This window comes from Salvelinus fontinalis, chromosome 5, assembly GCF_029448725.1.
Source record: "Salvelinus fontinalis isolate EN_2023a chromosome 5, ASM2944872v1, whole genome shotgun sequence".
In the NCBI taxonomy this organism is placed as follows: Eukaryota; Metazoa; Chordata; class Actinopteri; order Salmoniformes; family Salmonidae; genus Salvelinus; species Salvelinus fontinalis.
In genome coordinates this window covers 1,609,615-1,622,891 of record NC_074669.1, presented here as the reverse complement: position 1 = coordinate 1,622,891, position 13,277 = coordinate 1,609,615, and the positions used below count along the sequence as shown (strand labels likewise).

At 52.3% G+C, this 13,277-nt stretch overlaps 1 protein-coding gene across 10 annotated transcripts in view; it reads left to right on the top strand.

Moving 5' to 3' along the window:
- LOC129856186 (protein phosphatase 1 regulatory subunit 12A-like) overlaps positions 1 to 13,277 on the top strand; it is a 75,205-nt gene that overhangs the window by 40,046 nt on the left and 21,882 nt on the right. For 9 of the 10 annotated variants that reach the window (XR_008759613.1, XR_008759616.1, XR_008759618.1 and 6 more), the window contains exons 8-13: positions 6,815 to 7,140; positions 7,532 to 7,641; positions 8,231 to 8,461; positions 9,388 to 9,677; positions 10,983 to 11,069; positions 11,779 to 11,871. Coding sequence is in view for 3 of the 10 variants with exons in the window: in XM_055924293.1 (XP_055780268.1) it covers positions 6,815 to 7,140; positions 7,532 to 7,641; positions 8,231 to 8,461; positions 9,388 to 9,677; positions 10,983 to 11,069; positions 11,779 to 11,871 (1,137 nt within the window). In the remaining 7 variants the exon portion in view is untranslated. The remainder of the gene's footprint in view (positions 1 to 6,814; positions 7,141 to 7,531; positions 7,642 to 8,230; positions 8,462 to 9,387; positions 9,678 to 10,982; positions 11,070 to 11,778; positions 11,872 to 13,277) is intronic. The other variant, XM_055924295.1, reaches the window with a different exon arrangement.

The following is a 13,277-nucleotide window of genomic DNA, read 5'->3' as shown; positions in this document are numbered from 1 at the left end:
CTTACTGACTGACCCGTCTGTTACTGACCCGTCTCTGTTACTGACCCGTCTCTGTTACTGACCCGTCTCTGTTACTGACCCGTCTCTTACTGACTGACCCGTCTGTTACTGACCCGTCTGTTACTGACCCGTCTCTTACTGACTGACCCTTCTGTTACTGACCCTTCTGTTACTGACCCGTCTCTCTTACTGACTGACCCGTCTGTTACTGACCCGTCTCTCTTACTGACTGACCCGTCTGTTACTGACCCTTCTGTTACTGACCCGTCTCTCTTACTTACTGACCCGTCTCTGTTACTGACCCGTCTCTTACTGACTGACCCGTCTGTTACTGACCCGTCTCTGTTACTGACCCGTCTCTTACTGACTGACCCGTCTCTGTTACTGACCCGTCTCTGTTACTGACCCGTCTCTGTTACTGACCCGTCTCTGTTACTGACCCGTCTCTCTTACTGACTGACCCGTCTGTTACTGACCCGTCTCTGTTACTGACTGACCCGTCTGTTACTGACCCGTCTCTGTTACTGACCCGTCTCTCTTACTGACCCGTCTGTTACTGACCCGTCTCTGTTACTGACCCGTCTCTGTTACTGACTGACCCGTCTGTTACTGACCCGTCTCTGTTACTGACCCGTCTCTGTTACTGACCCGTCTCTGTTACTGACCCGTCTCTGTTACTGACCCGTCTCTGTTACTGACCCGTCTCTGTTACTGACCCGTCTCTTACTGACTGACCCGTCTGTTACTGACCCGTCTGTTACTGACCCGTCTCTTACTGACTGACCCTTCTGTTACTGACCCTTCTGTTACTGACCCGTCTCTCTTACTGACTGACCCGTCTGTTACTGACCCGTCTCTCTTACTGACTGACCCGTCTGTTACTGACCCTTCTGTTACTGACCCTTCTCTCTTACTTACTGACCCGTCTCTGTTACTGACCCGTCTCTTACTGACTGACCCGTCTGTTACTGACCCGTCTCTGTTACTGACCCGTCTCTGTTACTGACCCGTCTCTGTTACTGACCCGTCTCTGTTACTGACCCGTCTCTGTTACTGACCCGTCTCTCTTACTGACTGACCCGTCTGTTACTGACCCGTCTCTGTTACTGACCCGTCTCTCTTACTGACTGACCCGTCTGTTACTGACCCGTCTGTTACTGACTGACCCGTCTGTTACTGACCCGTCTCTCTTACTGACTGACCCGTCTGTTACTGACCCGTCTGTTACTGACTGACCCGTCTGTTACTGACCCGTCTCTGTTACTGACTGACCCGTCTGTTACTGACCCGTCTCTGTTACTGACCCGTCTCTGTTACTGACTCGTCTCTTACTGACTGACCCGTCTCTGTTACTGACCCGTCTCTGTTACTGACCCGTCTCTGTTACTGACCCGTCTCTTACTGACTGACCCGTCTCTGTTACTGACCCGTCTCTGTTACTGACCCGTCTCTGTTACTGACCCGTCTCTTACTGACTGACCCGTCTCTGTTACTGACCCGTCTCTGTTACTGACCCGTCTCTGTTACTGACCCGTCTCTTACTGACTGACCCGTCTCTGTTACTGACCCGTCTCTGTTACTGACCCGTCTGTTACTGACCCGTCTCTGTTACTGACCCGTCTGTTACTGACCCGTCTCTGTTACTGACTGACCCGTCTGTTACTGACCCGTCTCTCTTACTGACCCGTCTCTGTTACTGACCCGTCTCTGTTACTGACTGACCCGTCTGTTACTGACCCGTCTCTGTTACTGACCCGTCTGTTACTGACTGACCCGTCTGTTACTGACCCGTCTCTGTTACTGACCCGTCTCTGTTACTGACCCGTCTCTCTTACTGACTGACCCGTCTGTTACTGACCCGTCTCTGTTACTGACTGACCCGTCTGTTACTGACCCGTCTCTGTTACTGACCCGTCTCTCTTACTGACCCGTCTGTTACTGACCCGTCTCTGTTACTGACCCGTCTCTGTTACTGACTGACCCGTCTGTTACTGACTGACCCGTCTGTTACTGACCCGTCTCTGTTACTGACCCGTCTGTTACTGACTGACCCGTCTGTTACTGACCCGTCTCTGTTACTGACCCGTCTCTGTTACTGACCCGTCTCTGTTACTGACCCGTCTCTGTTACTGACCCGTCTCTGTTACTGACCCGTCTCTTACTGACTGACCCGTCTCTGTTACTGACCCGTCTCTGTTACTGACCCGTCTCTCTTACTGACTGACCCGTCTGTTACTGACCCGTCTCTGTTACTGACCCGTCTCTGTTACTGACCCGTCTCTGTTACTGACCCGTCTCTGTTACTGACCCTTCTCTGTTACTGACCCGTCTCTTACTGACTGACCCGTCTCTTACTGACTGACCCGTCTCTGTTACTGACCCGTCTCTGTTACTGACCCGTCTCTGTTACTGACCCGTCTCTGTTACTGACCCGTCTCTGTTACTGACCCGTCTCTCTTACTGACTGACCCGTCTGTTACTGACCCGTCTCTGTTACTGACTGACCCGTCTGTTACTGACCCGTCTCTGTTACTGACCCGTCTCTCTTACTGACCCGTCTGTTACTGACCCGTCTCTGTTACTGACCCGTCTCTGTTACTGACTGACCCGTCTGTTACTGACCCGTCTCTGTTACTGACCCGTCTCTGTTACTGACCCGTCTCTGTTACTGACCCGTCTCTGTTACTGACCCGTCTCTGTTACTGACCCGTCTCTGTTACTGACTGACCCGTCTGTTACTGACCCGTCTCTCTTACTGACTGACCCGTCTGTTACTGACCCGTCTCTCTTACTGACTGACCCGTCTGTTACTGACCCGTCTGTTACTGACTGACCCGTCTGTTACTGACCCAGGAATCACTGATACTGAACCACACAGCATTAGGTAGCACACCTTTCTACCAACAGCATGATGTAACCTGAACCAGACAGGATGTACCACATTACCAGCCTACTGACCTGAACCAGACAGGATGTACTACATTACCAGCCTACTGACCTGAACCAGACAGGATGTACTACATTACCAGCCTACTGACCTGAACCAGACAGGATGTACTACATTACCAGCCTACTGACCTGAACCAGACAGGATGTACCACATTACCAGCCTACTGACCTGAACCAGACAGGATGTACTACATTACCAGCCTACTGACCTGAACCAGACAGGATGTACCACATTACCAGCCTACTGACCTGAACCAGACAGGATGTACTACATTACCAGCCTACTGACCTGAACCAGACAGGATGTACTACATTACCAGCCTACTGGTCTGAATCAGTGAATCAGCCCTTTTGTGTTTTACTGGTCTGAATCAGTGAATCAGCCCTTTTGTGTTTTACTGGTCTGAATCAGTGAATCAGCCCTTTTGTGTTTTACTGGTCTGAATCAGTGAATCAGCCCTTTTGTGTTTTACTGGTCTGAATCAGTGAATCAGCCCTTTTGTGTTTTACTGGTCTGAATCAGTGAATCAGCCCTTTTGTGTTTTACTGGTCTGAATCAGTGAATCAGCCCTTTTGTGTTTTACTGGTCTGAATCAGTGAATCAGCCCTTTGTGTTTTACTGGTCTGAATCAGTGAATCAGCCCTTTGTGTTTTACTGGTCTGAATCAGTGAATCAGCCCTTTGTGTTTTACTGGTCTGAATCAGTGAATCAGCCCTTTTGTGTTTTACTGGTCTGAATCAGTGAATCAGCCCTTTGTGTTTTACTGGTCTGAATCAGTGAATCAGCCCTTTGTGTTTTACTGGTCTGAATCAGTGAATCAGCCCTTTGTGTTTTACTGGTCTGAATCAGTGAATCAGCCCTTTGTGTTTTACTGGTCTGAATCAGTGAATCAGCCCTTTGTGTTTTACTGGTCTGAATCAGTGAATCAGCCCTTTGTGTTTTACTGGTCTGAATCAGTGAATCAGCCCTTTGTGTTTTACTGGTCTGAATCAGTGAATCAGCCCTTTGTGTTTTACTGTTTGTATGTCACCAGTGTCAGCTGCCTTGCAAGCTAGTCACTCCATCCTCACACTGCCACAGAAGTGATATGGATGGAGGAGGAGAACCAACCAAGTCACTCCCTCCTCTAGTCACTCCCTCCTCTAGTCCTCTAGTCACGCCCTCCCCTAGTCACACCCTCCCCTAGTCTTCTAGTTACACCCTCCCCTAGTCATGCCCTCCCCTAGGCACGTCCTCCCCTAGTCACGCCCTCCTCTAGTCACGTCCTCCTCTAGTCACGCCCTCCTCTAGTCACGCCCTCCCCTAGTCATGCCCTCCCCTAGTCACGCACTCCCCTAGTCCTCTAGTCACGCCCTCCCCTAGTCACGCCCTCCCCTAGTCACGCCCTCCCCTAGTCACGCCCTCCTCTAGTCACGCCCTCCCCTAGTCACGCCCTCCCCTAGTCACGCCCTCCTCTAGTCACGCCCTCCCCTAGTCACACCCTCCTCTAGTCACACCCTCCTCTAGTCACACCCTCCTCTAGTCACGCCCTCCTCTAGTCACGCCCTCCCCTAGTCCTAGTCCCGCCCTCCCTAGTCACACCCTCCCCTAGTCACGCCCTCCTCTAGTCACGCCCTCCTCTAGTCACGCCCTCCTCTAATCACGCCCTCCTCTAGTCACACCCTCCTCTAGTCACGCCCTCCCCTAGTCACGCCCTGCCCTAGTCACACCCTCCGCTAGTCCTCTTGTCACGCCCTCCCCTAGTCCTCTAGTCACGCCCTCCTCTAGTCACGCCCTCCCCTAGTCACGCCTTCCCCTAGTCACGCCCTCCCCTAGTCACACCCTCCGCTAGTCCTCTAGTCACGCCCTCCGCTAGTCCTCTAGTCACACCCTCCTCTAGTCACGCCCTCCCCTAGTCACGCCCTCCCCTAGTCACGCCCTCCCCTAGTCACACCCTCCGCTAGTCCTCTAGTCACGCCCTCCGCTAGTCCTCTAGTCACGCCCTCCCCTAGTCACGCCCTCCCCTAGTCACGCCTTCCCCTAGTCACACCCTTCGCTAGTCCTCTAGTCACGCCCTCCGCTAGTCCTCTAGTCACGCCCTCCCATAGTCCTCTAGTCACACCCTCCTATAGTCACGCCCTCCCCTAGTCACGCCCTCCCCTAGTCACCCCTTCCCCTAGTCACACCCTCCGCTAGTCCTCTAGTCACGCCCTCCGCTAGACCTCTAGTCACGCCCTCCCCTAGTCCTCTAGTCACGCCCTCCCCTAGTCACGCCCTCCCCTAGTCACGCCCTCCCCTAGTCACGCCCTCCCCTAGTCACGCCCTCCGCTAGTCCTCTAGTCACGCCCTCCGCTAGTCCTCTAGTCACGCCCTCCCCTAGTCACGCCCTCCCCTAGTCACGCCCTCCCCTAGTCACGCCCTCCCCTAGTCACACCCTCCGCTAGTCCTCTAGTCACGCCCTCCGCTAGTCCTCTAGTCACGCCCTCCCCTAGTCCTCTAGTCACGCCCTCCCCTAGTCCTCTAGTCACACTCTCCCCTAGTCACGCCCTCCCCTAGTCATGCCCTCCCCTAGTCACACCCTCCCCTGGTCCTCTAGTCACACCCTCCCCTAGTCACACCCTCCCCTAGTCACACCCTCCCCTAGTCACGCCCTCCCCTAGTCACGCCCTCCCCTAGTCACGCCCTCCGCTAGTCCTCTAGTCACGCCCTCCGCTAGTCCTCTAGTCACGCCCTCCGCTAGTCCTCTAGTCACGCCCTCCCCTAGTCCTCTAGTCACGCCCTCCCCTAGTCCTCTAGTCACACCCTCCCCTAGTCACACCCTCCCCTAGTCACGCTCTCCCCTGGTCCTCTAGTCACACCCTTCCCTAGTCACACCCTCCCCTGGTCCTCTAGTCACACCCTTCCCTAGTCACACCCTCCCCTAGTCCTCTAGTCACACCCTTCCCTAGTCACACCCTCCCCTAGTCCTCTAGTCACACCCTCCCCTAGTCACACCCTCCCCTAGTCACGCCCTCCCCTAGTCACGCCCTCCCCTAGTCACGCCCTCCGCTAGTCCTCTAGTCACGCCCTCCGCTAGTCCTCTAGTCACGCCCTCCGCTAGTCCTCTAGTCACGCCCTCCCCTAGTCCTCTAGTCACGCCCTCCCCTAGTCCTCTAGTCACACCCTCCCCTAGTCACACCCTCCCCTAGTCACGCTCTCCCCTGGTCCTCTAGTCACACCCTTCCCTAGTCACACCCTCCCCTGGTCCTCTAGTCACACCCTTCCCTAGTCACACCCTCCCCTAGTCCTCTAGTCACACCCTTCCCTAGTCACACCCTCCCCTAGTCCTCTAGTCACACCCTTCCCTAGTCACACCCTCCCCTGGTCCTCTAGTCACACCCTTCCCTAGTCACACCCTCCCCTGGTCCTCTAGTCACACCCTTCCCTAGTCACACCCTTCCCTAGTCACACCCTCCCCTGGTCCTCTAGTCACACCCTCCCCATGTCCTCTAGTCACACCCTTCCCTAGTCACACCCTTCCCTAGTCACACCCTCCCCTGGTCCTCTAGTCACACCCTTCCCTAGTCACACCCTCCCCTAGTCACACCCTCCCCTAGTCACGCCCTCCTCACACTGGGTTGGTTTTTCAGATGTTTTTTTGCTATGGCGATGTACTACTGTATGTTTGGAAACCTACATCATAGAGATATTTTCTAGATTGTTTTTGTTACAAATCTGTTAAATGTTGGTCCAGTTTCCAGACCAGATTCAGACACATTAGACATCCTGCTTTGTTTTTGTCCACACACGCTCTGGTTTGCTGCACCCTGAGTGATCGCCCTCACTGATTGCCTCCTGCATGCCTACCTGTCATCCTGTCCCCGCCCCCCTGCCCCTCCCCTGCAGGACCTCAATCTCTCGTATGAGCAGCCGGGAGAAGATCTGCCTCCATGAGAGAGAGAAGCACCCTCCCCCCGCTCTGACCAGCAGCCCAGCCGAAGAAGAAGAGGAGGAGGGAGGCCAGCCTGGGACGCAGGGACAGGGCCAGCCTGGGACGCAAGGACAGGGCCAGCCTGGGACGCAGGGGACACAGGAACAGGGCCAGCCTGGGATGCAGGGGACACAGGGACAGGGCCAGCCTGGGACACAGGGGACACAGGGACAGGGCAAGGCCTCCAGTAGCTCCAGTTCAGAAGAGGAGGATGACGAATCTGAGAGCGATGCTGAATCAGGTAAGAGACTGAGTTTGCTTTCCAAGTGGCCCCCTATTCCCTATATAGTGCACTACTTTTGACCAGGACCCATAGCACCCTATTCCCTATATAGTGTACTACTGGCACCCTATTCCCTACATAGTGCACTACTGGCACCCTATTCCCTATATAGTGCGCTACTTTTGACCAGGACCCTGAGAGATACTCTGAAGAGTTTTTTGGGGGGGGTCGATTCAGGAAGTAAACTGAAATTCCAATTCTTGCTTATTATCACCAACCATTTGAAAGAAAAGGCAGTTCAGATGTAATGGTATTGGTTCCCTTGATGTTCTGGTACAGATGCTGTTCTTGTTGGTTTGATGGTCCCCCAGTCACATGGACTGACTGGTCGGTTGTGTTGTTGTTGCAGAGAAAGCCAAAAACCGAGAGATCATCAACAACTTGAACAACAAACGCAACAGCTCCTCCACCCACGCTACCTCCACGGCAACCAGCACTTCAGGAGACCCGGACAAAAAGGTACGACACACTTTTTCTATTGCGGTTTGAACAACGACAAAATGCTCTTTAGGAGAGCTAGGAGATTGTAGCTCCTTGTAATTGAATCGACTTAAGAGGGGTTTTTAAACAAGCTCAGATTAACAATCTCTCTCTGCTATTGAATTCTGCTTGACCTGTGAACTCCTGAGAAATTGCCTTTAATATCTCTCTGGGAAGGCTGTTGATTTGATTCCCGGCCCAAGTGATGAGATTACTCAGAAAGTTAACTCTCTCTCTCTCTCTCCTCTCTCTCTCTCTCTCTCTCTCCTCTCTCTCTCTCTCTCTCTCTCTCTCTCTCTCTCTCTCTCTCTCTCTCTCTCTCTGTCTCTCTGTCTCTCTGTCTCTCTGTCTCTCTGTCTCTCTGTCTCTCTGTCTCTCTGTCTCTGTCTCTGTCTCTGTCTCTGTCTCTGTCTCTGTCTCTCTCTCTCTCTGTCTCTCTCTCTGTCTCTCTCTCTGTCTCTCTCTCTGTCTCTCTCTCTGTCTCTCTCTCTGTCTCTCTCTGTCTCTCTCTCTCTCTCTCTGTCTCTGTCTCTCTCTCTCTCTCTCTCTCTGTGTGTTGTGTAAGTAGCAGGACCCAGGGAAGCCCCCAGCCCCCGAAGTGGCCCCTGGAGCGGCCCCTGGCTCCTGGAGGACCTCTCTTCGTAAGGCAGGCAGTTCTGTGACCCTGGGTCCTTCAGGGGCCAACGACCCCAGCCAGGAGTCCACCCGCGGGGCCCCTGAGTCTGGCCTGGGCCTAGCGATGCCCCGCTCTGCCTCCAGTCCACGCCTCAGCTCCAACACCACCACCACAGACACCAAGGTAGAGAAATCGTTGTTATTGATGTCATTGCCTTTGTTTACATGTTTAAACTAGTTGTTTGTCCTTTGATTCCTCACATCTTCTGTCCTCGTTTCCTTCTCAAAACGCCCTCTGATGTATTTTGAGAAGCAGGCGAGGAAAGAGGACACGAGGAATCAAGGAAAGACAACTGAGACTCACCAATAGGCTCAACGAGTGCCCACTCAGCAACCTCCAATACACTACTGTCCTCTTAGACTGGACCATCTACATCACTACTGTCCTCTTAGACTGGACCATCTACATCACTACTGTCCTCTTAGACTGGACCATCTACATCACTACTGTCCTCTTAGACCGGACCATCTACATCACTACTGTCCTCTTAGACCGGACCATCTACATCACTACTGTCCTCTTAGACTGGACCATCTACATCACCACTGTCCTCTTAGACTGGACCATCTACATCAGTACTGTCCTCTTAGACTGGACCATCTACATCACCACTGTCCTCTTAGACTGGACCATCTACATCACCACTGTCCTCTTAGACTGGACCATCTACATCAGTACTGTCCTCTTAGACTGGACCATCTACATCACCACTGTCCTCTTAGACTGGACCATCTACATCACTACTGTCCTCTTAGACCGGACCATCTACATCACTACTGTCCTCTTAGACCGGACCATCTACATCACTACTGTCCTCTTAGACTGGACCATCTACATCACCACTGTCCTCTTAGACTGGACCATCTACATCAGTACTGTCCTCTTAGACTGGACCATCTACATCACCACTGTCCTCTTAGACTGGACCATCTACATCACCACTGTCCTCTTAGACTGGACCATCTACATCAGTACTGTCCTCTTAGACTGGACCATCTACATCACTACTGTCCTCTTAGACTGGACCAACCTCCAACTTGTATTTTCAGGAACCCAGGACTGCCAGAGTGAACCCCAGTCCAACCAGACGTCTCTTCAGTATGCCAGACACCAACCCAGACAGCACTAGTAGGTTAGTGAACCCCAGTCCAACCAGACGTCTCTTCAGTATGCCAGACACCATCCCAGACAGCACTAGTAGGTTAGTGAACCCCAGTCCAACCAGACGTCTCTTCAGTATGCCAGACACCATCCCAGACAGCACTAGTAGGTTAGTGAACCCCAGTCCAACCAGACGTCTCTTCAGTATGCCAGACACCATCCCAGACAGCACCAGTAGGTTAGTGAACCCCAGTCCAACCAGACGTCTCTTCAGTATGCCAGACACCATCCCAGACAGCACTAGTAGGTTAGTGAACCTCAGTCCAACCAGACGTCTCTTCAGTATGCCAGACACCAACCCAGACAGCACTAGTAGGTTAGTGAACCCCAGTCCAACCAGACGTCTCTTCAGTATGCCAGACAGCATCCCAGACAGCACTAGTAGGTTAGTGAACCCCAGTCCAACCAGACGTCTCTTCAGTATGCCAGACACCATCCCAGACAGCACTAGCAGGTTAGTGAACCCCAGTCCAACCAGACGTCTCTTCAGTATGCCAGACACCATCCCAGACAGCACCAGCAGGTTAGTGAACCCCAGTCCAACCAGACGTCTCTTCAGTATGCCAGACAGCATCCCAGACAGCACTAGTAGGTTAGTGAACCCCAGTCCAACCAGACGTCTCTTCAGTATGCCAGACACCAACCCAGACAGCACTAGTAGGTTAGTGAACCCCAGTCCAACCAGACGTCTCTTCAGTATGCCAGACACCATCCCAGACAGCACTAGGAGGTTAGTGAACCCCAGTCCAACCAGACGTCTCTTCAGTATGCCAGACACCATCCCAGACAGCACTAGTAGGTTAGTGAACCCCAGTCCAACCAGACGTCTCTTCAGTATGCCAGACACCAACCCAGACAGCACTAGCAGGTTTGTGAACCCCAGTCCAACCAGACGTCTCTTCAGTATGCCAGACACCAACCCAGACAGCACTAGCAGGTGGGCTCAGCTTGCCTCACATGATGCTGTCACGTACCACAGTGTGGAGTGGCAGGGAAAGGGTCATCAGCTTCATAGTGTGTTTGTGTGAGGAAGATAAACCGGTTTTGAGCTTCACTGCATCACCACCGTTCCTCTCCCTCTCACCCTCCCTCCCACTCTCTATCTCCCACCCACCCTCCCACTCTCCTTCTCTCTCTCTCCCTCTATCTCTCACCCTCCCCCTCTCTATCTCCCACCCACCCTCCCTCTCTCGCTCTCTCTCACCCTCCCTCTATCTCTCTCCCTCCCTCCCACTCTCTCTCTCCCTCTATCTCTCACCCTCCCACTCTCTCTCTCTCTCTCTCTCTTGCTCTCTCTCACACTCCCTCTATCTCTCACCCTCCCTCCCACTCTCTCTCTCTCTCTCTCTCTCACCCTCCCTCCCACTCTCTCTCTCTCACACTCCCTCTATCTCTCACCCTCCCTCCCTCCCTCCCTCCCACTCTCTCTCTCTCTCACACTCCCTCTATCTCTCACCCACCCTCCCCCGCCTCTCTCCCTCAGCTGGCTGAGTCGTAGCTCCTCTTACACCCGACGCCTCAATAGTACTGGAAGTGATCTTAGTAGCTCCACCCCCTCCTTGCCTCTCAGGTATGTCCTACAGCCTTGGCTCTGCTCATTGGTGTGTTTGTCCACTCTTAGGGCTTCTGCTTGAGTTAGAAAACACAGTGTGATGTTCCCACTCTTTTCCTTACACTCTTCTTCTGTGTTCAATATTACACTGCTGGATGCGTTGTCTCTGAGTATGTTGTCTCTGAGTATGTTGTCTCTGAGTATGTTGTCTCTGAGTATATTGTCTCTGAGTATGTTGTCTCTGAGTATATTGTCTCTGAGTATGTTGTCTCTGAGTATGTTGTCTCTGAGTATGTTGTCTCTGAGTATGTTGTCTCTGAGTATATTGTCTCTGAGTATGTTGTCTCTGAGTATATTGTCTCTGAGTATGTTGTCTCTGAGTATATTGTCTCTGAGTATGTTGTCTCTGAGTATGTTGTCTCTGAGTATATTGTCTCTGAGTATATTGTCTCTGAGTATGTTGTCTCTGAGTATATTGTCTCTGAGTATATTGTCTCTGAGTATATTGTCTCTGAGTATGTTGTCTCTGAGTATATTGTCTTTATTTAACCAGCTTGTCCCATTATTCGTCCTAGTCAGGCATCCAAACTGATCCAACTGTAAAAAAGTAGTGGCCAAAAAAAGTCCTCTGTTACCAGGGAGACCTAACCATAGACACTGTTTATGTGGCTGTAGTAGAGAATATGCTGTAGATATTATGTTCAATAAGTCTGGTTGGTATTCCCAGCTCATCCTATGGACGCAAACCGGATGACCCCACGGGAACAGGAAGTAGCTCCTCTGCTGGACTCAGTCGACTCAACATCCTGGTGGCCCAGAGGTGGGTGTGTCTGATAATGGCACGGTCCTTAATTCCTTTTAGAGCAAACGACACAGCAGCCCTGCCATTTGGTTTGCTATAAAGCTGAGGTGTGGGGCTGGAGAAATGTAACCACTCTCAAAGTCATAGTTATGGATGCAAGGACTAAATATCTATTCCTCTCTCTCTACCCTCTCTACTCTCTCTCTCTCTCTCTACCCTCTCTCTTTCTATCTCTCTCTCCTCTCTATCCTCTCTCCCCTTTCTCTCTCCTCTCTACCCTCTCTCTCTCTCCTCTCTACCCTGTCTCTCTCCCCTTTCTCTCTCCTCTCTACCCTCTCTCTCTCCCCTTTCTCTCTCCTCTCTACCCTCTCTCTTTCTATCTCTCTCTCCTCTCTACCCTCTCTCTTTCTATATCTCTCTCCTCTCTACCCTCTCTCCCCTTTCTCTCTCCTCTCTCCCCTTTCTCTCTCCTCTCTACCCTCTCTCTCCTCTCTACCCTCTCTTTCTCTCTCTCCTCTCTACCCTCTCTCTCCTCTCTACCCTCTCTTTCTCTCTCTCCTCTCTACCCTCTCTCTCTCCCCTCTCTCTCTCCTCTCTACCCTTTCTTTCTCTCTCTCTCCTCTCTACCCTCTCTCTTTCTCTCTCTCTCTCCTCTCTACCCTCTCTCTTTCTCTCTCCTCTCTACCTTCTCTCTTTCTCTCTCTCTCTCCTCTCTACCTTCTCTCTTTCTCTCTCTCTCTCCTCTCTACCCTCTCTCTTTCTCTCTCCTCTCTACCCTCTCTCTTTCTCTCTCCTCTCTACCCTCTCTCTTTCTCTCTCCTCTCTACCCTCTCTCTTTCCCTCTCTCTCCTCTCTACCCTCTCTTTCTCTCTCTCCTCTCTACCCTCTCTCTCTCCCCTCTCTCTCTCCTCTCTACCCTTTCTTTCTCTCTCTCTCCTCTCTACCCTCTCTCTTTCTCTCTCTCTCTCCTCTCTACCCTCTCTCTTTCTCTCTCCTCTCTACCTTCTCTCTTTCTCTCTCTCTCTCCTCTCTACCTTCTCTCTTTCTCTCTCTCTCTCCTCTCTACCCTCTCTCTTTCTCTCTCCTCTCTACCCTCTCTCTTTCTCTCTCCTCTCTACCCTCTCTCTTTCTCTCTCCTCTCTACCCTCTCTCTTTCTCTCTCTCTCTCCTCTCTACCCTCTCTCCCCTTTCTCTCTCCTCTCTACCCTCTCTCTCCTCTCTACCCTCTCTCTCTCTTTCTCTTTCTCTCTCCTCTCTACCCTCTCTCCCCTCTCTCTCCTCTCTCTCTACCCTCTCTCTTTGTCTCTCTCCTCTCTACCCTCGCTCTCTCCCCTCAATCTCTCTCCCTTCAATCTCTCTCTCCCCTCTACCCTTTCTATCTCTCTCCTCTCTACCCTTTCTCTCTCTCTACCCTCGCTCTTTCC